Below are 27832 nucleotides of genomic sequence, written 5' to 3'. Positions count from 1 at the left end.
CAAGTACCAAATGGCTTCTTTGAAAAGCTGGTTCATTTACGTTTTTGTTAGGACGACACAAAGAAAACATTACGCATCGTCACTGAGAACGTCATGTATTTTACTATAAGACACTCAGATATGGTGTCTTATCACGTCAGATATGTCATTTGATCATTAAAGGCCGTATTCGACTGCAGTTTTAAGCTTTAACGGGAGTGCACGAGGTGACTAGTGGCAGGACATTACAGAGAAGAATTTTTTTAAAATGATCTAATCTACACGTCTGTTCATATTTTAATCACAGCACCTTCTATGCTGTACGCTCTACAGTCACATACTACAAAAATATTTAAGAATTTCATTCATTTCATAAGTTAATGTTAACTGGTCAATAAAACTTACGTTAACATTAACAATATTCGAACTTACTGTAATTTACTGCTGGTGAAATGACCAGAAGTGAGGGGTTTTTTTTTTTTATACCTCACGGCTATAGTGGACAGATACAGTATCTGACAAAAGTGAGTACACCCCTCACATTTTTGTAAATATTTGATTATATCTTTTCATGTGACAGCACTGAAGAAATGACACTTTGCTACAATGTAAAGTAGCGAGTGTACAGCTTGCAGTGTAAATTTGCCGTCCGCTCAAAGCTTCTTTACACATGAAAAGATCTAATCGAATATTTACAAAAATGTGAGGGGTGTACTCACTTTTGTGAGATACTGTAGGCACTGTGGTTGTAAATATATACAGGATGGCCAGGAAGGTCATTTGGAAGACCGAGCACGCTGGACCCTGAGCGGTCCAATGGCAAGAGCAGTCCAACTTTTTGACATTTTGCCTGGCAAACAGCAAGAGCGTTACTATTCGTGCTGTTCATTTTCGCTTCAGTCCTACGTCGAAGTCTTTACATGCAGTTTAATTCTAAAGTAGTAAAGTAACGTCACGTATGGCTGGCATATTACTTAAATAATAAAGTGGCGAGTTAGATTGTACTGTTTGGCGTAACTATCCGTGGACTCCACTGGTTATTTTTGTACAGCGCAGTCATAGAAGAGACACAGAGAATAGAAACGGGGGGTGGGTTACCCCATTTTTCTCCTCAGTTTGGTCTTAATAAACATTTTAACCTCTGTACAGATACAGTTCTTCCAATTTCTTGGAGATATTTGAATAGATAATGATGTGTTGTAAACATTTATGGTACTTGGCAGACACCCTTCTCCAGAGCGACTTACATTTACCTCATTTATACAACTGAGCAGGTGAGGGTTAAGGGCCTTGCTCAAGGGCCCAGCAGTGGCAGCTCGGGGGAATTTGAACTCACGACCTTCCAATCAGTAGTCCTACATCTTAACCATTACCCACAAGTCACTAGTAGCGCTGTACCAGTGGCAGGTTGTTAGTTCAAATCCCAGGCCAGAGAGCCACAGTTCGGCTCTATAGGTTTGTGTCTGCTTTATTCAGACATACTCTATATTCACTGTTTTTTATTTATAAACTGAAAATAACAGTGGTTTAGTGGTTAGCACGTTCGCATCGCACCTCCAGGGTTTGGGGGTTTGATTCCCGCCTCCGCCTGGTGTCTGTGGAGTGTGTGGTGTTCCTCCGAGTACTGCGGGTTCCTCCCCAGTCCAAAAACATGCATTGTAGGCTGATTGGCTTCTCCAAATTGTCCGTGGTGTGTGAATGTGTGCAATTGTGCCCTGCGACGGGTTGGCACCGCATCCAGGGTGTCCCCCGCCTCGTGCCCGGAGTTCCATGGGATAGGCTCCAGGCTCCCCGCGATCCTGTGTAGGATGAGCGGTATGGAAGATAGAAGTAAATGTATTCACCATTTCAGAAAATCAATGTGAATTAATATTAAGCTACGAAATTTGGAATATTTTTAGCTGCCAAGTGAAGATTTTCACAGCAAATTTATTAGCACACCCACAGTGAATTCAGGAGTTTAAAACACACACATGTATGAATAATAAATCCCGCACGGTTGCCATCCCGGATACTACGCCGCGGCCCCAGAATGACTTTTCGAGCCTGAGAATTTCTTCTGCGCTCTGTACAGCTTAATGTGTAGGCTGGGTAAGTCATAAAGCTCTTCCAAATGAAAGCGGGCTCTAAATCGGTCCACGAAGCGATTCTCAGGGTCCAGGCGGAATCTCATTGTCCAAAATATTACAGTGTCCTCTGAGCACAGGTGTTCAAACGTCTCCATCAGTTCGTTGAGGTATGGGTGGGAGTAAACAACATCTGCAGCCATGAGGTAGTCATAGTGACACGATGCGCGTGGGAATCGCTCTTCTAGCTGCTGCCCCCAGGTGAGCTCTGTCACATGTGGCTCGTAACGACAGCGCCCCCTGGTGTTGCGGCTCACGTTATAGCGCAGGTTACCAAGAACATCTGGGAGGTCTGTGGACGTCACTTTTGCACCTGTAGGTTATAAAAATGACTTGCAGTCACCGAATGACTAAGAGGCTAAAATGAAATCTGAGACTATTGCATAGTATCTTTCTTACCTAGAAGGCTGCACACTATAGTAACCAGTCCTGTTCCAGCACCAATCTCAATGACGTTCTTATCTACAAGGTTATAGTTTTCCTGATGGGTTTCAAGAAAATGACACAGCACCATGGCCTAGTAAAAAAAACAAACCAAACACACAGTAAACATGGCGATTACAAGTTAATGGTTTGAATATTTGAGTCACCAAAAGAAAACTTACCGAGGGCCACAGCACAGCGCCGTAACAATCAGTCGACTCTTTGATTTTAATCTCGAGATCGGAAAACATATATCCCTCCCACGCTTCGGATTTGATCAGAGACGGATGGAAATGTCTCTTCAGAATAGCTGCTGCCAGCTCAGCATCTGGAGTAACTTCTGTGGCAGTAAAAGCAAACAACAATGGAAAAAGATATTATTTGGAATAATAATAATAATAATAATAATAAAACACGTAAGGAGTACTGTAACAGTTAGAGGTGGTAGAAGTACACTATTCCTTTACTCAAGTAAATGTTCAAATACTCTAAAATCTAACGCAATACTCTCTTCAAATGACTTAAGTTCAAGTTACAAAAGTAGAAACTCTTAAATCATTCCGTGATTTAGGTTAGAGATGATTAGAAAAACCAGAGCTTGCTTGTGGAAAGTGGGAAAGGATGAAATAAAAGCCAGTTAATGACAAATATTCTATGATCTTATTCCCCAAATGTCATCTAGCATAAATCTAATGATATACAAACTAGTTTGCTTGCATAATATCCAGCTAAACACAGGTCCAGACAGATCACAACTCAACACAGAAACTGCTGGCTCTATTATGCTGTGTTTATTTATTTCACTGGCTTAATTGGGTTCATTTCCCCCCTTGGACGGAATCATCAGTGCAAATCAAATTCAAAAAGTTCCCTCTGACTGACCACCTTTATCCTATGATGAAATCTTTCTTTCCTGATGGGAGTGGCCTCTCCCAGGATGACCACGCATGCATCTGCAGGGCACAAGAGCTGGTTGGTTGAGTATGAAAATGATGTACGCTACTGGTCAAAAGTTTGTGGACACGCGACTGAAATGTTTCTCATGATCTTAAAAAGATTTTGATCTGAAGGTGTGGGATTAAAGGTGCGAAATCCGTGTCGTAGACAAAAATATAATCGTGCCGACGTCTTCATCCCTTTCATTAGGAAACTAACATTTTATTTACAAATAAATATTTGTCTTAAACGGACGGCTCGGAGCGAAATATTCCGAAAAGCAGCCGATGAGAGTCCGGCGTCGGTGGGAACTCCTTTAATACTGTTTAAAAATCATCTCGGGGAAATTCCTCAAGAAATCGGGTGAGAAAACGCCAAGAACACATTTCTGGAAATTCTAGGCGAAAAGTGCGTCGACTTTAAAAATGATTTGCTTTATTTGGGATTTTTTATCACAACATAATTCCCATAGTTCCACTTGTGTTACTCCAGAGTTTTGATGACTTTATTATTATTATTATTCGAAAATGTGAGGAAAAGTAAATAATAATAAAGAATGAGTGTTCCTAAACTTTTGACCGGTAGTGTAAATCATAGGCTATGGCTCCCGTAGTCAATAGATCTCAACCCAGGTGAACACCAGTGGGAGTTTTTGGACGTGTGACACCGTGCTCTTCACCACCATAATCAAAACCCCAATTGTGGGAATATATTCTGGAAGTCTTTATGTTCATCCTTCCAGTGCAGCTCCAGTGATGTGCAGAATCTGGTAAAATATGGTCATTTCAGCTGGTAGAGGAGGAGGTGTTGGTCTCATCCATAGTCAAAATCTAGTCGTCACACAAAAACCTAGTCTTAAATTTAATTCTTTTGAAATTCTTTATACCGGTATAAGTTATGTAGCCACAAATAAGTCAATCCCTCTAATTATTATTTACAGACCCCCAGGGCCATATACTGAATTTCTTAGTGAATTTGCAGACTTTGTCTCAAACCTGGCTGTGTCTGTAGATAAAGCATTAATCGTCTGAGATTTTAATATTCATTTTGATAACCTGGAAGACCCTCTAAGAACAGCGGTTGTGTCCATCTCAGACTCAGTAGGGATTCATCAGAACGTAATCGGACCTACTCATAATGGTGGTCACACTCTTGACCTCATACTAACATACGGATTAAGAATAGAAAATATCATTTTTCCGCAGTCTGAAGTTGTCTCAGAGCGTTATCTTATCTCGTTCATAATAAATATTGATCATAATATTTCCACCTCGCCTCGCTACCGCATAAAACGTACTTTTACATCAGCTACTGCACCGAGCTTCATAAATAACCTCGCAGAAACATCAATTAGATTTGGATCACCGTCTGATCCGATAGAACTCGATCAGGCGACTGAAAGCTTGGAGTCGACACTCCGCTACACGCTAGATAGAGTGGCTCCACTCAAAAGGAAAATAATTAGAGAAAAAAAGTTTGCACCCTGGTATAACGATCAAACGCGAACCTTAAAACAGACAACTCGACAATTAGAACGTAAATGGCGTCAAACCAAACTGCTGATATTTCAAACAGCATGGAAGGAGAGCCTCCTGAAATATAGGAAATCTCTTGGCGATGCTAGAAAAATCTATTTCTCCACCTTAATAGGAGACAACAAAAACAATTCTAGATTCCTTTTCAACACAGTAGCAAAATTAACTAGGAATAAAACCACTACAGAGAGGAACACTCAATCACAATCATTACATAGCAGTGAAGATTTCATGAAATTTTTCATTGATAAGGTTGAAAATATTAGATGTGAAATTCAGGCCATTAAATTAAAACCGGACAGTACTGTAACAAACCCATTACATGACAATGTAGCAATATCAGATCAATGTTTAGAGTGTTTTGCTCCGCTTAGAGAGACCGAACTAGCTACATTAATCTCTTCAGCCAATTCATCAACTTGCTTACTAGATCCCATACCTACATGTTTGTTTAAACAGATTTGTCCAGGAGTAATTGAACCACTTCTAAATATAATCAATTCTTCCCTAAGCACTGGCTATGTACCTAAATCACTTAAATTAGCAGTTATTAAACCCTTGATTAAAAAACCTGATCTTGACCCGCCTCAATTGTCCAACTATAGACCAATATCAAATCTCCCCTTCATCTCTAAGATTTTAGAAAAGGTTGTAGCAAAGCAGTTATGCTCGTACTGAGATAGGAATAACATTCATGAACTGTATCAGTCAGGATTTAGACCTCATCATAGCACAGAGACAGCGTTAGTTAAAGTAGTAAATGACCTTCTACTGACCTCTGATCAGGGTTGTGTCTCGCTGCTTGTGTTACTCGACCTTAGTGCAGCTTTTGATACTATAGATCACACTATTCTACTTGATAGATTACAAAATGTTGTTGGTATTAAGGGAACAGTCCTCTCCTGGCTCAGGTCTTATCTGACCGATCGTTATCAGTTCGTAGATGTAAATGGTGATTTCTCCATGTGTACTGAGGTTACTTTTGGAGTTCCACAGGGTTCTGTTTTAGGCCCACTGCTCTTTACCTTATATATGCTACCCCTAGCTCAAATTATTCGTAAACATGGAATTAGCTTCCACTGTTATGCTGATGATACACAGTTGTATGTTTCAGCGAAGCCAGAGGACAGACAGAAGCTTAGTAAAGTTGAGGATTGTGTAAAGGACATTAGACATTGGATGTTAATTAACTTCCTTCTGCTTAATTCTGATAAAACAGAAATACTTTTATTAGGCCCACGTGTAGCTAGAAGTATTCTTTCTGATCACATGGTTACTCTGGATGGTCTTTCTGTTTCATCATGTGCAGCAGTTAAAGACCTTGGAGTGATTATTGACTCCAGCCTATCATTTGATGCTCATGTAGATAATATTACTAGGATAGCCTTCTTTCATCTCAGAAATATTTCTAAGATAAGAAACATATTGTCACTACATGATGCGGAAATACTAGTTCATGCATTCTTCACCTCTAGATTAGATTACTGTAATGCCATACTGTCTGGATGTTCCAGTAGGAATATAAATAAGCTCCAGTTAGTCCAGAATGCAGCTGCTAGAGTCCTAACTAGAACTAGAAGATACGACCACATCACACCGATATTATCCACACTGCATTGGCTCCCAGTGAAATCTCGCATTAATTATAAAATACTTTTATTAACCTATAAAGCACTAAACTGTCTCACACCACGGTATATAATCGACCTTTTGGTTTTCTATGATCCGCCACGCCTACTTAGATCAAAAGATGCGGGCTATCTGACGGTATCCATGAGATGTTTCTACAACTTGACTTGAGTCCACCTGTGGTAAATTCAGTTGATTGGACATGATTTGGAAAGGCACACACCTGTCTATATAAGGTCCCACAGTTAACAATGCATGTCAGAGCACAAACCAAGCCATGAAGTCCAAGGAATTGTCTGTAGACCTCCGAGACAGGATTGTATCGAGGCACAGATCTGGGGAAGGGTACAGAAACATTTCTGCAGTATTGAAGGTCCCAATGAGCACAGTGGCCTCCATCATCCGTAAATGGAAGAAGTCTGGAACCAGCAGGAAAGATGAATGCAGCAATGTACAGAGACATCCTTGATGAAAACCTGCTCCAGAGCGCTCTGGACCTCAGACTGGGGCGAAGGTTCATCTTCCAACAGGACAACGACCCTAAGCACACAGCCAATATAACAAACGAGTGGCTACAGGACGACTCTGTGAATGTCCTTGAGTGGCCCAGCCAGAGCCCAGACTTGAACCCGATTGAACATCTCTGGAGAGATCTGAAAATGGCTGTGCAACAACGCTTCTCATCCAACCTGATGGAGCTTGAGAGGTCCTGCAAAGAAGAATGGGAGAAACTGCCCAAAAATAGGCGTGCCAAGCTTGTGGCATCATTCTCAACAAGACTTGAGGCTGTAATTGCTGCCGAAGCTGCTTCAACAAAGGCTGTGAATGCTTGTGGTTTTTTTTATTATTATTTTTAATAAATTTGCAAAGATTTCAAACAAACTTCTTTCACGTTGTCATTATGGGGTATTGTTTGTAGAATTTTGAGGAAAATAATGAATTGAATCCATTTTGGAATAAAGCTGTAACATAACAAAATGTGGGAACAGTGCAGCGCTGTGAATACTTTCCGGATGCACTGTACATGGAGGGATCAGACATCACCCTGTTAGCGTTTAAATTCATTAGGGATTTTAATCTATTTATTGAAGATTGTTGAGGCAAAAAAGCAACCTACGGCTCCCCAAAACATGTAACTTGTGGCACAACCAAGGTTTTTTGGAAATCTACTGAGTGGAACGTAGATATTTTTCTTTGTAGTACAGACACTATTACACTTTGTAACTCTGACAGATGTGCACTGGTCTAGGAAAGAAAAGCTTCTCTAGGAAAATTGTGTTGAATGAAAATCCTTCATCATTTACTGAACAAGGGAATAATTTTGTATGAGAAGAAACCAGTGAGTATTCAAATCCCATGGAACGGATCCACACCTAAACAAAAGGAATGCAGACTTCAAACACTTGATAGTTTTGAACTTGATATATATACTACCTAGGAAAAAGTATGGAAAAATTGATACTGGGGCATTGGACCAAACTGCTAATTAACAATATAAGGTAGCTAGTTAGTTAGAATTATAGTGAACTCAAAGCTTCCCACCTTCATTTTTATGAAATTGAAATGAATCCAACCAATGTGCTCTTGCACATTCGAATTTTATGAGCTCGGGTTCTTTCTTTGATTACAGAAGCTTTAATGTATGGAGAGCAAAGTGATATTAATACTCAGTCATTGCACAACATTGTTTAGTCATGGTATGTATGAAAATCCAGATAGATTTTACTGGATATTTTAAATACAGCTCATAAAAAACAACAAAAAAAACCCCATCATTATTAAAATGCACAAAAACATGAAATGGTATTTGGAAAGAGTACTTGGCCAATCGAAATGGTGTTTCCTTCGAGCAATCTTAAGAGTGCAATCCTTAAGCTTAAACAGATTTATGTACCCCCAACATTAAGCTAAACAACCCCCACCCCAACGCCATTATCTGCTATTATTAGCCTGAGATTCTTTAAGGCCATAAACAGCTACAGTATTGTGTAACCTGTGGAAAAGTGTCAAACATGAGGGTTATTATTCTGGAGTCCAATCCCATGCAGATCATCAGCTATACCATTAATCCACAGTTATATGACTGAAATATTCTTTATTTAAACTCTTATCGTCAACTTCTACTTTGAGAAAGAAGTTTCTCATTGGTGATATTTCTAAGCAGTAAATTAGAACACATTGACTTTTATTAAGCTTTGGTTTACAGGCAATATGCAACCTCTAAAGAGATTAAGTTAATCTGTCCAATGTGTATGACGTTAAACGCTATTCAGTTTGGATTGTGAGTTTCCACAGCATGAACATAAAGAAACAATCGATCCATGGATCAACCCACCCTGCGTCTCAGTCTCCTCTGCAAGCTCCTGCTCCATGGCTGTGTTTAGGTTCTGGCTGTGTTGAGTAAACCAAGGTAAGTCAGATTCAATATGTGTGTCCACTCTCTGTCCAGACTTGAGTGTCAAACTCAACCTGGCAGGCAGAGTTACAGAGAAGTAGGTCAGTCAGTGGAAGGAGACCCACCAGATAGCACAGGACAGAAATATAACCGAGGACTGAAGATACCGCTATGCATAGCATGTTTCTGTGTGTCTCTCTCACACACATGAAATTAAGTATGACGACATGATCTTTCGACGTGATTTCCATAGATACAAAGTGAGAATCCAGATCCAAGATGGGATGAAGAAAACAATAGCTCTCTGGATAACCTACTGGAAATGAGAGTGGGTGGGATTTCATGGCCAAATATGGTTTTGCCTTCTGCTGGTTATTAATAGCCCTCTGACGGCACAGTGACAAAGGAGAAGGGTGGGCTGTTTTATTAATTTGGCTTCATCTAGTCTTGAAGACGATGGAAGGAGACTTCCAGAATGATATACGTCCTAGTGCTAGGAAGTCCTGTTATTGATATTATTTACATTTTAGTCAGATGGCATGATGTGTGTATATAGAGTGACTTACCAATTCCTGAAGAGTCTTTAATGGTTCATGTCCTGAAAGACTAATGCTGGGTTTGTACCACTACGCTTGAGTTGCTTACCAAGAAAAGCGACATCAAAGCCTATTTAAGTGCATTAACAATAAAGGAAAACAAGAAGTAACACAACACCACACTACAAGTATAAATAAAGGGTGGATCTTTTGCAGAGAGAATGGATACATTGGGGCCATTAGGACTTAGACTAAAAAAATAGTCTAGACTAAATAGACAGACCATCACGGATGAGTCAGAACCTTGTAACAGCGAGACATTCATTTATTGAGAATTTTAAATTTCTTGTTGGAACACATGACTTTAGCTCAGGATGGGCTGTCAATTAACTGATTAGTTGAATCAGCCATGTTGAAAGCGGAGAAGACATTAAAACGTGCAGGATAATGGGTAATCCAGGACCGAGGTAAGGACCCTGTGGACTACATAATGAAAGACATTACGTAGTAACAGGTCATATTGAAGGAATATTTACTGAACAAAATCTGTGGCATTTAGGCATTCCATATTCTTGCACCACTGACATGGGGAAATTTGTCTGTCAACTGATTTTTTTTTCCCATTTATTTAAAAAAGTACAAGAACATACACATGATCAAATTGTACACAAACATATTACTTCAGTTTTCTGCCATAATTTCATGTTATTTCATTCACATCATGCTCGAGTCACCTTTTCCCTTAAAATAATATTTAAGTAATTAGAAGTTTTTCTTGGTCTTTCCTCTTCCTCCTCTTCTTCCCCTTCCTCTTGTTTTCCCCTCAAATACAGACTGTGCGGTAATCATAGTGGCTCTATTCTTATGTTCGAGTTCATCTTCTGAACTACTGCTGCTGCTGCTGTTGGATTGGGCTTTCAACAGCTCACTCTTTACTGTTTTAGGCTGCTTCTCGACCTCGTCCACGATCACCTTCTCTTCCGGTCTATTAGAACTCATGTCCAAGCCAATAAAACCTCCTCCGAACATCCCTGCAGGCGTAACATCAGTTCCTTTCTCTTTGGCGTTCTTCCCTTTCTTGACTGGTGAGACCTTCTCATCTTCACTGCTCTCTGCTTCATTATCTGCTCCATCGCGCTCCTTCCTCTTGAGGCAGGTGACGGCTCGACGTAAGCGCTGGCTCTGGATGGCCTGCCTCTCCTGCTGCTCCAGACGGAAGAAGGAATCGATGCGCAGCTGAGTCTGAGGATGTAAAAGCATGTCGTAATGTCACTCAGAAAATGACCTGTATTGATTTGAAGTTCAACTTTCTCTGTGCCCTTTGCTAATTATAGTATTAACCTCTGTTTAACACCACTACAGTGAGATGGCATAGGTGACCTGGCCAGGGGGTGCCAAATCTTCCAGTTGATGTCGAACAGCAAATTGCTCGGGGAGGAAATTGCCATGGTGTCCTGACCACTAGCAAAACTAGCTGTAGCAAGTAAGGCCTTGTTGGCCATCTCGGAGCACCTTGGCCTATTTGCTGAATTCTGTGCAAGATTGAAAGAATCAATAGTAGAGGCGGAAAGCTGTACAATAGATGGAGGGGCCAGTGGTAGTGGACTAGTGCACCATGTCACAGCAGGCTTCCAGCTCTATTATGGAGAACTACATTTGGCAAGGAGTTGACTTGGCATCAGTGAAAAATTCTCAACCAGTTATGAACCTGCTGCATCAATGTACAGTCTCAGAAGTTGCTCTCAGTGGATGGGCCTACCTGAGGTTCTGCGCAAAGTGTTTGACCTTAATGATAAAGTATCTGACCGTCACATCTAGTACGATGTGGGAATATCATGAACAGTAAAAAGAATGGATGGCCAGATGGACCACCCTCAATTCTAGCTGGTCAATGTGTTCTGATCTCACACTGGGGGGGCCATCTAGGTCTTGAACAAGCACCTACAACTGGCACATGAGCATCAGAACTGGACCATGGAGCAATGGAAGAAGGTGGCCTGGTCTGATGAATCACGTTTTCTTTTACGTCATTTGGACAGCCGGGTGAATGTGCGTCATTTACCTGGGGAAGAGATGGCACCAGGATGCACTATGGGAAGAAGGCAAGCCGGTAGAGGCAGTGGGATGCTTTGGGCAATAGTGGGATGCCTTGAAACTTTGGGTCCTGGCATTCATGTGGATGTTACCACGTATACCCCTTCATGGCAATGGTATTCCATAATGGCAGTGGTCTCTTTCAGCAGGATAATGTGTCCTGCCACACTGCAAAAACTGTTCAGGAATGGGTTCGAGGAACATGACAAAGAATTCAAGGCATTGACTTGGCCTCCAAATCCCCCAGAACTCAATCCGATCAAGCATCTATGGAATGTGCTGGACAAACAAGTCCGATCCATGGAGGCCTCACCTCACAACTTACAGGACCTTCTGCTAACATCTTGGTGCCAGATACTACAGCACACCTTCAGAGGTCTTGTGGAGTTTATGCCTCGATGGGTCGGAGCTGTTTTGGCGGCACAAGTGGGAACTACACAATATTAGACATGTGGTACTAACCCCAAACCCACATCATCTCTCACAACTACCCCCATTTAAAACCCCAGGCCCTTTGTGAAAAGTCCTGACACCTGTACTTTTCTCATCACTGAGGACCAGGGCTACAGAATTTCACTAAACAAAATGTCAGGAAAGCTGCAAGATCAGAAGGACTATCAGGAGGAATACTAAAACACGGTGCCAACCAACTGGCCTTATTTCACCAACATATTCAACTAATACTTAGAAAAACACACACACTGACTAACTGCTTTAAAACATCAATAGTTATCAAAAACTATCATCCCAGAACAATTCCAAGCCAAGCTTCTTCAGCTCCACCTGAAATCTGTGAGTGGATTACTAACTTCCTGACAGATTGGAGACAGTATGTGTAGACTGTGTATTCTATCAAAGCCACTATCAATCAGCACTGCTGTACCACAATGGCGCTCACCCTCTCCTTTACTATACTCATTATACACTCATGACTGCATTTCTATCCACCCCCTCAACTCATCAAGTCTGTAGATGCCACCATCATAGAGGGTCTCATCAAAGACAATCATGAGTCTGCCTACCTCATGGACCCCATGGAAGTAGCATGACTTGCAGCATGGTGTGTGGAAAATAACGTGGAGCTGAACACTCTGAAAACGGGTGGGATGTACTTGACGGCTACAGCGTTCCAACCATCATTCCCACCTCTGTTTATCATCAACAGCACCACTGTTAGCACTGTAGACACTTTCAGATTTCTAGTCTCCACTATTACAAACACCATCAAGTGGGAGAACAACAGAGGATGGTCTTACTGAGGCAGTTGAGGAAACTCAACGCATCTCAGGTATCATTGAGAGCGTCCCCACATTCCTCCATCACTGTGGTTCCTTTCCTCGTCAGTCCAAGAAATGATTACAATGAGTAATCTGCACTGATGAGAAGGTTAATAGGATGCCTGATCATCCCCCATCAATAAAATGTCCACCACCAGAACAAGTACCCGAGGCCAGACATATGTTGGTGCATCCGTGACCACATAGTGTGTCGGTGAATAAAGTGTGTTCTCATTCTGATCCTGTTGTTTCTCTTTGCTCTTAGTGTTTAGACATGATGAAATAGACCAACAGTGTTTGAGGTTATTATACAGGCTGAGATAAATACAGTCTATACAGTAGGAAGTCTTTACCTGTTGAGTGCTGAGCTGTTTTAGGACTGGTTGAAGAGTTTCTTCGGTTTTCCTGCTATTCCAACCAAATCGACTGTAGCAAAACTTACGACTAGTTAAGAAACACATGGTCACACTTGAAACTCTATTTTCATTGCCTGCACGTGCACAAACTCTTACAAATACCCCACAAATTGTACGCTGAAAAGTGGTTGGGTCAAGAACCTGGGTCAAATACGTCGTCTTCCTTAATTAATGGCACCCTTGATAAAAATGAACAACGTCGTCTATATAAAACGAACAACACATGCAACAAGTGATATTTTGAGCTCAAACATACGGGGATATTGTACAGTTTTATACAAATTTTTAGTGAGGTCACGATTCAAAATTCTCACTACATTTACAGTAATATATTACTTGATACATGTACTGGAAAGAATAACAGCACTGAGCTTTTAATGTCCAACAAGGTTGGAGACACTCGTAGAGGGATCTTGGGCCACTCTTCTACACTGAACCAGTACTGCGTTGATGTTTGGCCCGTCGTGTTGAGTGTTCTATCTATGGCCAAGTCTCAACCTCTTAGTGGAGGAAACCAGATGTTGAACTGAAATCCTCGTAATTAGCAAACTTCTTAATGCCATCAATTTCCACTAGAACACAAGACGCATTACTGATCCACTGCCTTATTTACAGTGGGGTGTGAGGTACTTTTCCTTGTATGCAGTCCACTTTATTGCCAAAAATGCTGTTTTATTCTGTTTTAATCTGACCACAATACACAATGCCAATTGTAGTCCCTGTGATGTCTGACGAAGCCGTATTTTGTGAGCTGCTCTCAGGAATGGCTTCCCAACGCTTTCAGACTGCATGTCATGTAAGTGGTGGTTAACAGTTCATTTTCAACTTGACACAAAACCACAAAAATGAACTAAACTGTACAACTCCTGTCCCCCTCCTTCACCATCCACCTCACTGTGTGAATAAACAGTAAAATAGTGCTTAGGGGTGGAAATTTTGGCAGGTACATTTTCGAGAGAAAATACTGAACGCAGTTCTGATGAACAGTTTCCTGTATTGTCAGCGGAACATTTAAATTATTGAATGTAATTTTAAAAGTTTATTTTATACAACCATTTTTATGAAGGCTGCCAACAATAGGTGCCATTCTGGAGCGCACTATATTTTTTATTTCATTACTTATTAAGAACTCATTTGTGATTATATTTGCAAGTTTGGCCCAGACTCTAATCACCAGCTATATTAGCAAAGCTGCATTTGAAGGATATTCTTTGAGGAGATCCAGTTGTGGGCGGCCCCAGCAAAATGAGCTCTCTGATTGGTCGACAGTGGGCTGGAGGTAGGCCTCAGCGACAGCAGGGTTGGGGAAGCCTGCATGAAGACTCAAGCCTTTTAGCTTTTTCTTCACCTTTGTGTGCTTAGGATCAGCAGCCAGCTTCTTACTGGTTTGAGCTTCATTCCACCACTTACTGTAGTAACCAGAGGAGAAGAGAGTATATAATTGCTACTCAATGAGAGCAGGTACATGTCAAAGTCACGGGTTTCTCTCTGTATTAGTAGTGAAAACACCTTGGGTGGAGTTTCCCGTTAAAAGCTCTGACCTGAACTGAGTGAGAGGTTCTAAACCAGGCCCAGGGAACTCGTTTAGTATTTCCATGCCTGTGACGTATCCGACTCCTGGGATCCCCTCGGTGTAATCACTACCCAGTAGATAGGCCAGATTGATCAGCTTAGTCCTGTCCAGTCCTACATGAGGATACAGTAAAGCAGACCTTAACAGTACATTACAAGCACTGTTCTATTCATTATGTTTTCCTTCTTATTATATGTATAGTTAAATAGTTACATAGTAATATACTGTAGCTAACTTTACCTTCATGTCCACTATAAGTCAGATTGTATTTTTAAAAATTTAGATGAGATTAGTTTTTAAAACAAAACTTTATATTTTTTTGCTCAAATAAATATAAAATATTAAACTAACTGTTATAGAGATTATGTTCTTGCTATTTTTACCTGAGAGTACGGGGTACAATAACAGTGTGTAAAAATGACTGGTCTGTGCATATATGAGAAAAAAAATAAAAAGATTATTTTAGTCCTAGTCATGTCTCCGATCTCTTATTTGCACTCCCACAACACACCCCGGCCATCAGCCACAAGCAATGGGATGGCTTTTGTATATATTTATTGCTTAAACAACTAATAACCAAAGAATGTTTTCCAAAATCATTGAGATTCTTAAACTGTTAACAATATATGAGGGTTGAATGTTGAACAAGTCCTTAAAGGTTATAGTGAGCCTCACCTAGCTGGTTTTGGATATCCAGATACTGGTAGTGTTCCACGTATTTGTTGCTGCTGAAGAAGTTTTTGTAGACGTGTCGTCCTCCGAACAGCCAGACGTCACTGTCGTCAGTGATGGTGCCGTGCGTCTGGTCCGTCCGGTCCAAAGTTGCACACTGAGCTTCCGCTTCCATCGGAGCAACGATGAAGGGCACACCGAACAACCGCAACAGCTCCTGATCCGAGCAAACACAAGAGAGAGAGTTCAGTCTGGTCCATTTATTTGAAAACTGAGAATTGATTAAACAAGGTTCGCTCTTACTTGGTTAGAACTAAACCTTGTATGATGGATGCTCCAAATAATCTAAGCCTAATAATAGAAGCACTTAAAAATGTGGTTATTTTTAACAAGAGAAAAAAAACAACAACTATGAGATGTTAGTTTAATATTCATAGAAGGAGTCTCCAATGTCAGTAAAGCTGTTCAAGTTGAACTAGCAGTCTTCTACTGCTTAATCCTTTTCAGGGTCATGGGGAAACCTGGAGTCTATCCCAGGGAGCATCGGGCACAAGGCGGGGTACACCCTGGACAGGGTGCCAATCCATCACAGGGCACAATCACACACACACTCACACACCCATTCATACACTACGGACACTTTGGACACGCCAATCACTTTGGACTGGGGGAGGAAACTGGAGTACCCGGAGGAAACCCCCGCAGCACGGGGAGAACATGCAAACTCCACACACACACACAGGGCCACGGCAGGACTCGAACTGCCGACCCTGGAGGTGTGAGGCGAACGTGCTAACCACTAAGCCACCGTGTGCCCACGTTAAAGATGATTATCCAAAAAGGAAATGAATGCGTCATTATACACACACACACACCTCAAAAATTATAATATCATGGAAAAGTTAAATTTTTTTCCTGTAATTTAATTAAAAAAAAGTGGATCTTTCATATATTCTAGATTCATTACACATAAAGTGAAATATTTCAAGCCTGTTTTTTGTTTTAATCTTGATGATTACGGCTTATAGAACAGTCTGGTTCAGTACACAACCACAATCACGGGGAAGATGGAAGTAAATGTTGCATTTCATTTGGAAATCAAGGTTCCAGAGTCTGGAGGAAGAGTGGAGAGGAACAGAATCCAAGCTGCTTGAAGTCCAGTGTGAAGTTTCCACAGTCAGTGATGATTTGGGTTGCCAGGTCATCTGCTGGTGTTGGTCCAGTGTGTTTTCTCAAGTCGAGAGTCGATGCAGCGTCTACCAGGAGATTTTAGAGAACTTCATGCTTCCATCTGCTGAGGAGCTTTATAGAGATACTGATTTCCTTTTCAGCAGGACTCAGCACCTGCCCACGGTGCCAAAACTACTAGTAACTGGTTTGCTGACCGTGGTGTTACTGTGCTTGATCGTCCAGCCGACTCGTCTGACCCGAACCCCGTAGAGAATCTACGAGAGACACCAGACCCGACAATACAGACGAGCTGAAGACCGCTATCAAAGCAACCTGGGCTTCCAGAACACCTCAGCAGTGCCACAGGCTGATCGCCTCCATGCCACGCCGCACTGATGCAGTAATTCATGCAAAAGGATTAAAGCCACGGCCGAGTATCAGTGCATAAATTAACACACTTTTCACAAGGTCGACATTTCTGTATTATAAATCCTTTATTCTAATATTTTGAGATACGGGATTTTTGATTTCCGTGAGCTGTAAGCCGTAATCAAGATTAAAACAAAACAAAAAAAGGTCTGAAATATTTCACATACATGTGTACGGATGAATCTACAATATATGAAAGTTCCACTTTTTGAATTAAATTACGGACAAATACTTCATTGTGCCCTTTCGAAAACCCCGTATCATCTTTGGCCCGGTTGAATGGCAGAGGTCTCATGCTTCAGCTTCAAACCAATTCCTGCTGCACCAATCAGGGAGGCCTATTTTCAGTGTGACCTTGTTAAGCTCTCCAAACGACTGCGATTTAAAATGAAAGGATCTAATTACAGGAATAACAGCAATGCTAATGCCAGAAGTGTGGGATATCTGATGAGAGCCTGGGGTTTCCATCAACAGCTTATTATCAGGGATAACACGCTAAAGATAGATTCTGACCTCACTTGTGTTTGTTGGGAGAGAAGCTGGTAAATGTCCTTCCAGCTTGCACATATTTTGACAGCATTAACAACTAGTGTGGATGTTAGATGCTTTCCCAAACAACACCACACACACAGAACAGCCATTAATATACTGGATACTAATAGATATATATATATATATATATATATATATATATATATATATATATATATATATATATATATATATATATATATATATATATATAGAGAGAGAGAGAGAGAGAGAGAGAGTATACTAGGACAACAGCAGATACCCAACACTGGGCTTTGTTTAACTTGCTTGCCAGTATGAACTAGAATATTATCTATATTATTCAATTGTTAAAAATATATATTCAACTAAATAACAAGAGACAAAAATCTGGTGGAATGTCCTATGATGTTAAATTAAAGGCATTATAACTGAACTTACTAAACTTCCTTAAACCAGTGGACAGCTTGGGTTCCTCAGGGTTCTTTGGGTGGTTCATAGTTCTTAGCTTTCTAAAGGGATCCATTTGGTTCTTTCAATCAGTTCTTTCTACATGTAGCATCTTTTCCAACAATTATATGTGTAACAAAACAGTAACATAGACAGAGCACACATGAGCAAGTTCTTTTAAAACACACCCACACCCCCACACACACACACACACATTAGTCTAGCATTATTAACTGAAAGACAGAAAACACTGCACCCCGCCCGCACTACACTTAAAATGCTGATAAATCCCTTTACATAGTCATGGAAGAAATGTGTCAGTTTTTGTAACGGAAATATTCTTAACATTTCCCCAGACCAATCCTACAATGAAGGTACATCATCAGATATGCAGTGCTTGTGGACTGAAAGAGAACTCCCGTGTTACTTTTAAGGGTATTGCTCTTAAGCCCTTATAGTGGTGGAAGAGCGTACACAACTGTGTGAGGGGTTTATCTGAAAGGTTTGTCATGCAAACTTGTGGAAAAGTACAATTCTGTTGTGTAACGTTGTAGAAAACTGACATGGCTTCGGTTTATCTGTGATTTACGGCCCTCACCTGGCTCTCCTGGCACATCTGTCCTGTAACTGTCGCAGCGCTGCGCTGCTGTTGCTGCTGCTGCCCGCGCAGGCTGCTCTGCTCGGCCTGAAGATTTTTCTCCAACTGTACCAGCTCCTCCTGCAGGACACACACATGCACAAACACATACACACACACGCACGCACGCACACACAAGTCATGTGGAATGACGACAGAAGAAATCATTCTTGCAAAGTAATGAATGATTGCATCACATTAAAGGGGTCATATGATGCTTTTAAAAAGTTTTTAGAAGTTCAATATGTTGTTAACAGGTTAACATGCTTTAATGTTTTAAAAATACCCATCATTTTTCACATACTGAACATTATTGTAGTACCTCTATTCCCAGGTTGCCTGAAACGCTCCGATTGAGTTCCGGTTTCTCCAAAGCCCCTCCTTCCGAATAGCCTGGAGTGCTCCGATTGGCCAGCTGACCCATTTCGTTGTGATTGGCCCAAAACCTCAAGCGTATTTCAGAAAGGTAACGCCCCACAGCATAATGGAGAGCTTCGGCTTCCGAGGCTTTTAGGAAGAAGCAATTCTAAGCAACCCCGTTAATAACGTCGTCGGTTTTACCGTATCGGTTCGAACCCGAGTCAGATTCTGAAAATGCAGATGAACGAGCAGATCAATCGGGACCAACTTTGGCGGTAAGTTTTTATTTTGGAACCCTCTTTACCTTTCAGATACGATGTTGTAACGGTTTTACTTGGCGTATGAAATCGATAGACCAAAAGAAACAAAATACAGACAGGTGTGTGACGGGAGTGTGCGTTAGTCTGCAGGTTTATAGGTGAACATTCCCACGGCGGAATATCAAAACGACTTCAACACGATAACTTTAGCTAGCACGTTAGCAGAGGTCTAAACTGAACCCTGGAGCACGAACACAAAACTCCACATTTGAACAGCAGACCCTTCATACAATAATCAAACACACTTACAGGTTCGGATTCAGAAGCACGAGATTGTCCGAGCGAAGCGGGAAACGCCCCAATTTTCAGGACTAGCCTTTGTGTATAGCCTGCCTTGTACTGTCCCAGGTTCAGGAAGCTGTCCTCTGTAAAAATGAAAAACTTTCGGGTTGTCCTGCTACCACTGAATCCTAATTTCGTCCGTTTTCGGAAGGCCAGACAAAGGGGTTTTGCTTTCGCACCGAAACACGCAGCGTCTCCGCAATTCACTCAAGCCTCGACCTTCTTTCTTCACGCCTGCCTTTGGGCGGGATTACGCTAAGATTTCAAATAGTGACGTAGACGTTTGCGGAAGTAATGTCTGGACAGCGATCGAGGCGTTTTAGGCGGGTCTGGAGCGGCGTTCTCGGTTAGATAGAACAGAATAAAAGCCTTTGCGGGAGACTATGAGCTTTGGAACTTTGCAGCTCTTACACAAACAGATACTTTACACACTGAAGGAAAAGGACAACATTAAAAAGCATCATACGACCCCCTTAAAGCTGTGCGATGATTTGTCTGAACGAAGAAAGAACGTAACGTGATGGAATGAACGTACCATGTCAATGTTGTCCCACTCACTCGGCGCAGGAACAGCGGCCGCTTCTCGAGAGCTTCCAGGTTCTTGTTCTTCCACTGTACGGGTGTTTAATGACAGACTTCCGTCACTTGACTCGTTCTCTTGGCTCTCCTCTTCATCGCTTCCCACCACCTCCTCTTTATTACTCATTTCTGCTAAGCGTTCTTCTGATTTGGTTCCTGAATTATCCGATTCAGACACCTCTTCTCCTTCTGAAACCTCAACGAAACCTTCAAACAAACCAAAAAAACCCCAACCTCATTACAATGAGCACAAAAAAAAACATACACACACTGTATTAAAAAATACACATTAAAAAGATAATGAGCTCCCCATAAAAGGCAGAAAAGATGCATAAGAATGAAGTGCATTTCTGTGCGCTAGTAAACCTCGGTTTTATGGACTGTATTTGCATACTGGAACATGATTGGCTGTTATATTTTATGATGAAATAACACTTGCAAAGACACACGTTCAAAACTAATTCCAATTTTTCCAGCTCTGGTATGTTTAGCTCCCTCTCTTTCTTAAACGAAGGTGGCAAAATCTCTGCACTGAGCTTTTGCCCCACCCTGACGAGTGACTCTCGTCACTCTATATTGGCATTTAAAAATACATATAGATTTTTGCACAACTGTGAAATTTACACAGATTTACAAAATGACAAAAGTCTGAACACAAAGCCACCCCCCTGAATATATTTATAGCCAATCAGTGATAGCTTGCCAGCTAAAATAGTTAATCATAGAAAAAATAATAAATATTATCAACTTTGTCCTAACAACAATAAGCTCTTAGTCCATATAGCGATTTTCATAGATACACAAGGCTCCTCGAAAAGGATTTTTATCGCTTGTCTTTTGTTTGTGGAGCACTCAAAGGTCTACGCAGAACAGCACCGGGGTTCTCGTGTTCTAAAGCTAGAACCATTCAATCCTTGGTCTGGTAAATAGTCTGCACCTATAAAGCGCTTTTTTAACCTTAGTGGTTCTACAAAGTGCTTTAGACTGTGTCTCATTCACCCATTCACACACACACTCGCACACCAGTGTAGCAGAGCTGCCATGCAAGGCGCTAACTTGCCATCGGGAGCAACTCGGGGTTCAGTGTCTCGCCCAAGGACACTTCGGTATGTGGAGTCACGCGGGCTGGGAATCGAACCGCCGACCCTACGATTAGTGGACGACCCGCTCTACCACTTCAGACACAGCCGCTTCAAAACCAAAGAACCATTGATAAGCAAAGATCAGCCATACCTTCGGAGCTGCTGTCCTCCTCTTCACTCTTTACGATCATGGGCCCATTTCTCCCCTCTGTCTCCTCGGTTAAGTTAACGTTCAAACTTCCTTTCTGCAGGAAATTGTTTTCAGAATTACAACTCGATTCATGGTCTTGAGGCAAGTTGTCCTGATCAGGCTGTAGAGGTGAGGGGGAGAAAGCTGTTTTTAAGGCACCTTTGGCATGCTCCTCTTCCTTAGTATGTGTAGCAGCTTTGAACTCCTTGCTCCTTACTCCAACTGCCTCTTCCATTTCCTCCCCTTCAGAACTGCTCAAGAAGCCCACATGCTCCACCTGCTTAATCCCGGTAAATGACTCTTTTTCTCCTAAGGCTCTCTGAAGGCCCAGCAAAGTCTGCGGAGAAACTCCACCTGCTTCCCGAGCCTCACCCAAGATGCTCCTTTCGACCACTGTGCTTTCTGTTTGATCATCATCATCATCAGAGCTACTGACAATGACATACTTCTTCTGCTGAGATTGAACCGCTCTGCAGAGGTCTTCAGATACATTGTTGTCCTCCATCAGGGCCCTCTGAATGGCCTGCAAGGTGCGAGGTGACACTCCGCCATTTCCATCTCGAGAACTTACTTTTCCACATCCATCTCGGATCATTTTCTTAGAGGCCAATTCATCTTCATCCGAGCTGCTGTCCATCATGGCTGCCTGAATGGCCCGAAGGGTTCGTGGGGAAGGAGGCGCTCCATCTGAAGGCTGTTCCTCGCTACAAATGATTGGTTTTGGAGTTGTTGATGAAGAAGAGGAAGAAGTCGGCTCGTTTTCCTCACGAATGCCATCTGATACCGGGCGCCAAAGCGGTTCTGGCCTTCCTTGGAGTTTCCCTTTCCTTGACCAAGAGCCACAAGACCAGGGATCTGGGGCTGGATGGCTCTCAGAAGCCTCCGAGCTCTTTCGGGACCCTGCACGAGTACAGAAACAAATTCCTTGAACATTTAAATGATATTAAACGACACCGGTCTTCCTTCTTCATACAAGTTCTAAGGGATCAATGGAAGCTTGCATACTACATGCCAAAACATCCAGAACAGTTTGATGATTTCCCTACCCGTTACACAGACAGCTTCTATCTAAGGCGGTCTTTCCTGTAGGCTGTATATTGGCTTTTTAGACAGGACCTTATGCCTAGTCTTAGTTGTCAACCTTCATGTGAGACTAACTAAGCAGCCTGTGTTACTAAGTAAAACTGCTAGTGACTGACTGCAAAGCAGAACAACGTATACACACAGGGAAACCTTCGGAGCCAGGTGGATAGGGCACATCCACTCAAGAAAGGCATCTGGACAGCAGACGTCCCATTCTTAAGTATCTGTTTGTAACTGTATCATTGTTGACTTGTTTGGAGAGGACGCTTGGAGGATAACGCCCTACCTTCTAAAAGCCTGTTCCCTGTAAATATAACTCCAGTGCAGTGAACAAGCCGCTGTTTAAAATGACTACCATAGATATGATCTAGAGTATGACTGTACGCCTGCTCCGGTCCACACTTTACACTTTGTTTACAAGCAGCAGGTGAAACTGTCTTAAAACCAGTCAAAAGTGCATGTCTTCGAAGTGCTGTCGATGATGCACCACACGGCAGAGTGAGACACTCGGAGGAAAGCGCCGTCTACCCTCTTCAACAGATGCCCACAGACAAAAACAAAACAAAACAACTGCCTATTGTCACTGCGACTGACATGGGAGAGAAAGCATACATCATGACTCCCACTCAGAGAGCGCGGATAATTTTGCTCCCTCAGCCTACAGATGGCTGTGGCATTGTCAGGATTCGATCTCCTAGCGATGGGGTGAACGCTTTTCGGTTACACCACTCGGGAGCCAAAACTGGCCTTTTTTTTAAACCTTGCTGGTACAAAACAATTAACCATTATAAAAAAGTCTCGCACCTCGGGGCTGGGGGTTCGAACCCTGTCTCTGCGCTGTGTGCGTGGAGTTTGCACGTTCTCCCCGTGCTTCGGGGTTTCCTCCGGGTTCTCCGGTTTCCTCCCCCAGTCCAAAGACTTGTGCTGTAGGCTGATTGGCGTGTCTAAATTGTCTGTAGTGTGTGATTGTACCCTGTGATGGGCTGGCACCCCACCCAGGGTGTCCCCCGAAGCGTACCCCGAGTCCCCTGGGACAGGCTCCGGGCTTCCACGCGTCCCTGTGTAGGATCAGCGGTACGGATGGAAAACGGATTTCCATTATCGAAAACAAAATTCAATTACTTCCACTTGCTTCTAAATGTCTTCTGACTTTTTTATGTTTATGCCCCGTGTGTACGTGTCCCCGTCTGTCCATCCGATATTCTTTTTATCTCAAGAACGAGTGTTTGTAGGATTTATACGGAATCATCCCCCATCATTGTAACCGGCACATTCGAACCTGCGTGGATTTTGGATTTGATTCAAACAGGGCCAAGGTCACAGGAAGGTTAAAAGTATGAAATAGTTTTCCTTCCTGTTTAAAAGTATATCGTTTAAGGATATTTTAGGTGTACAACTCATACAACGCCGTTGGTGTCATTGTTGACTTTGTCATCACGCACTCTCAGACAGGGAATACAACATTAACCGATAATCACATTCACAAGGCAATCAGATTCTGATCGTTAATCGAAAGTCCAGCTATACATTTTACAACCAAATATTCGGTTTCAGTTGGAAATTCTGCATATAATGTTTCATAAAAACATACGTTATGATTTCCATTTCCAGTTCATGTACAGGAAGTTATGACTAATCCAGCTTACCCCTCAGGAGTGAGCCCTGCTTCCACAACCAGCCCTTGATTCAACTTGCCAGTGAATGCACAGGTTTAAGCGTACTAGAGCAGGGAAATCCCCAAACTGTGCTGGACTCCAGGATCTTCCAGGGTTCCAACGAACAGCTCTAATTGAAAGTAAAACCGACTCTCTGACCTTTGACGAGTATATAGTGTGAAGAATCCTCAGATAGGAGACGGCGTGACTCGACGTCGTGCTCGTCACTCTGGCCGTACTCCTCCTCCACAGCTCCGCATCTTCTCTGGCTCATTTCTTTCTCCACACCTTCTAGACGTTGGTTCAGGTTATTCCTCTGCAGCAGCCCTGCCAGCTGATACTGAGAGAAGTCCCCTGACTTCTGCAAGGACATCCAAAGTAGAAGTCAGCGCTGAGGACCGGGATAGTACGTTATTCATAACGAACGTGGTGCCTGTAGTACCTCGGGAGGTTTGTGAAAAAGTGTGCGTCTTCTCTTGCTGAACTCTTTCATGTCTTTGAGAATCTCGTGTTTGATCTCTGGTGACAAGAGGTGGAAATCCTCAGAGTTTATGTCTACGGAATTGGGATCGTCATAAATCTCGTCCTGAAAAGACAGATAGAACGTTCTAAGAGCCAACCTCGGATCGGCTGATGCTAAATTAGACCCCCCGATCAGAAGCGTTGCTTAATCTCACCTGGAATGTGTGAGAGGGCTCTTGTGTCTGTGCCTCATCTCGTTCTGGTTCTTCATCAGAACTAAGATTAGACAAAACAATTACGTGTACAAAAAGGATTCTATTAAAAACTAAAAATACCAACGAACTAACCTTGCTTTCTTACCTGCTCCTTTCTTCTTCCTCTGCAGGAGGCAGTGCTGGTAAAGCGTACATTTCATCCACCTCATCTCTTCGTGCAGAAGAAATACTGGGAATTGTTTCTTGACTGTAAAAGGCAACCGCGCTTTATTTATTTATTTATTTATTTAATTTTCATCATCATCACCGAAAATACATTTGTACTTTGCTTTGACCTGCGGTCCCCTAGTGCAGCCTTGATGGCCTGCCTCTTCAGAAACGTTCTCAAGAGCTTCTCACGGGTTTGCTTGGACTCAAGAGCCATCTCCTCCTTCCTCTGTCTCCTGACGGCCTGGGGAATCACCAATTTAATCATTTGTTCCATATAGTATTTACTTCAAGGCAATACTGGACGTTGGTGGTCCATTTCTGGAACGCTGGCCAATACTCACAGTAATTCCATCCACTTAAAGTAGACTTTAAAAAAAAAAAAAAAAAAAGACTTTAATGGTTCTTCACTGGTTCCTCAGTGGTTCTTTAGATGGTTAAGAGTTATTAGCTTCCTAAACGGATTGAACATGGAACCTCTCTTATAAGAGACCCCCTCGGTCATAGGGTTCTACACAGAACCCAGAGGAACAAACCAAAGATCCCCTTAGGGTGCTAAAAGGAACATTTTTGATAATGATTTCTACTCCTTTGTGATGTATGAACTCAAGGATAACAATCTGGTGAAACTGGAGAGTTACTCTACATGCTTGAGAATGAATACATACCAGGGTCTGTCTCTTAAGCAGAGGTGCATCTCCATCGTAAACAAAGACAGGCCTGATGCGGAAGAACAGCAACTTGCACAGCCGGTGGAACAGCGTAAGAAGGTGGGCGTTGTGGACGTTGTTGCCATCGCGATCCCGCACCCCTTTGACTGCTTGGTTTAGCCAGATGCTGATATCTGGGAGTTACTATGTCAAGGATGTGAAAGACATACCGGTGAACAAAAGTGTCACATCATTGTACGGGAATATCTTCATCCTTTTAGTTACGCACTCGCCGACTACGTTCACATCCACATCAATATTCCCATACCGATCAGAATTTGCCGATATTCTAATTATCGTCGAGTCACGTAAACGCCGCAATCCGATTATTCTGATTCCCACTCCTAGAATATGCCTATTGCATGTACACACCTTATTCAGAAAATCCACTGAAAGGAGACACACTCGCATGCTCAGTCCGCAAGGAATTCTGGGTAGCAACAGCAATATCCTGAATCTCCCAGGAAATAACATGGGGAAAGGAAAAGCGCATGTGTAGATCAGCATACTTACAACAAGTGTGTATACAGGAATATTCCCATGCCTGTACGCATATAAGCGTCGTATTCCGAATACGGCCACAACCCGAACATAGACTGTCGTTACTGTAGCATTGTGCAAATACGTTTTTATTTAAACGGGCAGCATGGTGGTGCACTGCATGACATTGCTACACCGTCACCGCTCTAGGGTCTGATCCCGAGCTCGAGTTATGTTACAGTTCGTTCAGTTGTGCGTGATCTCCCTGCGTCCACGTGGATTTCCTCTGGTTTCTCGGGTTTCCTCCCGATGTCCAAAAACATGGCAGCAGGAGAAGAGGTTATGATAAAGACGTTAATACGTATCTGTATGGTGTCCTGACATGGACTGATGTCCCATCACGAGTCTGTTCCCACCGCATGCCCAGTGATCCCCCACCACAACTGTGATCAAGATGAATGAATGAAAGAATTAATATCAGGTAGAATGAATTACAGGTAATTAGGTAGAATTGCAACGGTCATAGATATAACCAATCAGGCAATTAATGTAAAAAAAAAAAGAAAAAAAAGAAAAAAGAATTTGACCATTTATCAGAATGTCTTTCACTGATTAATTTAATTTAAATGTTCTGCTCTTCAATTCAATTTTATTTGTATAGCGCTTTAACAATGGACATTGTCTCAAAGCAGCTTTACAGAAACATATAAACACAGGATACAGGTTTTAAGTGTGGGAATTTATTCCTATTGAGCGAGCAGGTGGTGACGGTGGTGAGGAAAAACTCCCTAAGATGATATGAGGAAGAAACCTTGAGAGGAACCAGACTCAGAATGGAACCCGTCCTCATGCTCTTCCATGGGTATAGGAGATACAAACTTCTACAGGTGCAGCATCCAAATATATGAAGAAGCTTAGAACTGTTGAAAGGATACCAACTGCTAGGATCTTCCCCTCGAGTGTTTCCGGGTTGATGGGCTTTCCTGTGCTCTGCAGTAATTTCCACAGGCCATGAACTCCCATTGCAGTCCCTTCTCAGGTCTGAGACAGACACAGCAAGAGTCTCAGAGCTACCCCTCTAGACATAATAACTTACACACATTATAAGCACACCGGTGTCTCTTTTTTCTCTCTCTCCCTGTAGACGTTTAATTGAGCTAAATAAACAATTATTTACACTTGATGTAATAATAACTATAGAATTCACAACACGCATTTACTATTTGTTCATTTTAAACATCGATAAATAAAAAAATGTCTTTGTTTACGTAAAACAAGTAGCGTCCGTTCACTGAGAGGGTCCTCCAGGAAACACTTCCTGTGTGAAATAGTTCCTACGAGACCGGCTTTTTATTGCGGTTCCGTTTCGAGTCGGATTATGAAACAGAAACAGATCATATGCGAGCGTTCAAATGTTTAA

The 27832-nt window shown here is 42.1% G+C and overlaps 2 protein-coding genes across 3 annotated transcripts; both read right to left on the bottom strand.

Moving 5' to 3' along the window:
* Positions 1 to 1871: 1871 nt before the first annotated feature.
* Positions 1872 to 9363, bottom strand: mettl21e (methyltransferase like 21e). The gene is made up of 4 exons (XM_017457538.3): positions 8964 to 9363; positions 2711 to 2868; positions 2505 to 2622; positions 1872 to 2418 (listed from the first exon to the last, which is right to left on the bottom strand). Exons 1-4 carry the CDS (start codon positions 8998 to 9000, stop codon positions 1994 to 1996), a joined length of 738 nt encoding a protein of 245 aa, XP_017313027.1. The 5' UTR covers positions 9001 to 9363; the 3' UTR covers positions 1872 to 1993.
* Positions 9364 to 10166: 803 nt separating this feature from the next.
* ercc5 (excision repair cross-complementation group 5) lies at positions 10167 to 27810 on the bottom strand. 2 transcript variants are annotated; one of them, XM_053676379.1, is made up of 16 exons: positions 27681 to 27810; positions 27348 to 27453; positions 25891 to 26066; positions 25351 to 25466; positions 25161 to 25262; positions 25016 to 25076; positions 24781 to 24924; positions 24498 to 24699; positions 21562 to 22500; positions 20285 to 20535; positions 18749 to 18868; positions 15595 to 15808; positions 14888 to 15032; positions 14556 to 14755; positions 13284 to 13369; positions 10167 to 10801 (listed from the first exon to the last, which is right to left on the bottom strand). In XM_053676379.1, exons 2-16 carry the CDS (start codon positions 27433 to 27435, stop codon positions 10322 to 10324), a joined length of 3324 nt encoding a protein of 1107 aa, XP_053532354.1. In that variant the 5' UTR covers positions 27436 to 27453; positions 27681 to 27810; the 3' UTR covers positions 10167 to 10321. The 2 variants fall into 2 exon arrangements, with proteins under 2 accessions (XP_053532354.1, XP_053532353.1); XM_053676378.1 differs by having other exon boundaries at positions 27348 to 27747.
* Between the last annotated feature and the right edge of the window lie 22 nt (positions 27811 to 27832).

The sequence above is a fragment of the Ictalurus punctatus genome, chromosome 26, assembly GCF_001660625.3.
Source record: "Ictalurus punctatus breed USDA103 chromosome 26, Coco_2.0, whole genome shotgun sequence".
Classification (NCBI taxonomy): domain Eukaryota; kingdom Metazoa; phylum Chordata; class Actinopteri; order Siluriformes; family Ictaluridae; genus Ictalurus; species Ictalurus punctatus.
The sequence above is the reverse complement of the archived record's forward strand: the minus strand, read 5'-3'. Positions and strand labels throughout refer to the sequence as shown.

Excerpts from the sequence above, each read along its gene's own strand:
- ercc5 (XM_053676379.1), bottom strand. The coding sequence starts at position 27,435 with ATGGGAGTTCATGGCCTGTGGAAATTACTGCAGAGCACAGGAAAGCCC. Across the intron at positions 22,501-24,497 it reads ACACTATATACTCGTCAAAG|GGTCCCGAAAGAGCTCGGAG; the intron begins GTCAGAGAGTCG and ends GTACTCGTGCAG. Across the intron at positions 15,033-15,594 it reads GGATATCCAAAACCAGCTAG|GACTGGACAGGACTAAGCTG; the intron begins GTGAGGCTCACT and ends ATCCTCATGTAG.
- mettl21e (XM_017457538.3), bottom strand. The coding sequence starts at position 9,000 with ATGGAGCAGGAGCTTGCAGAGGAGACTGAGACGCAGG. Across the intron at positions 2,869-8,963 it reads AGAGGAGACTGAGACGCAGG|AAGTTACTCCAGATGCTGAG; the intron begins GTGGGTTGATCC and ends TTACTGCCACAG. Across the intron at positions 2,623-2,710 it reads GCGCTGTGCTGTGGCCCTCG|GCCATGGTGCTGTGTCATTT; the intron begins GTAAGTTTTCTT and ends TTTTTTTACTAG.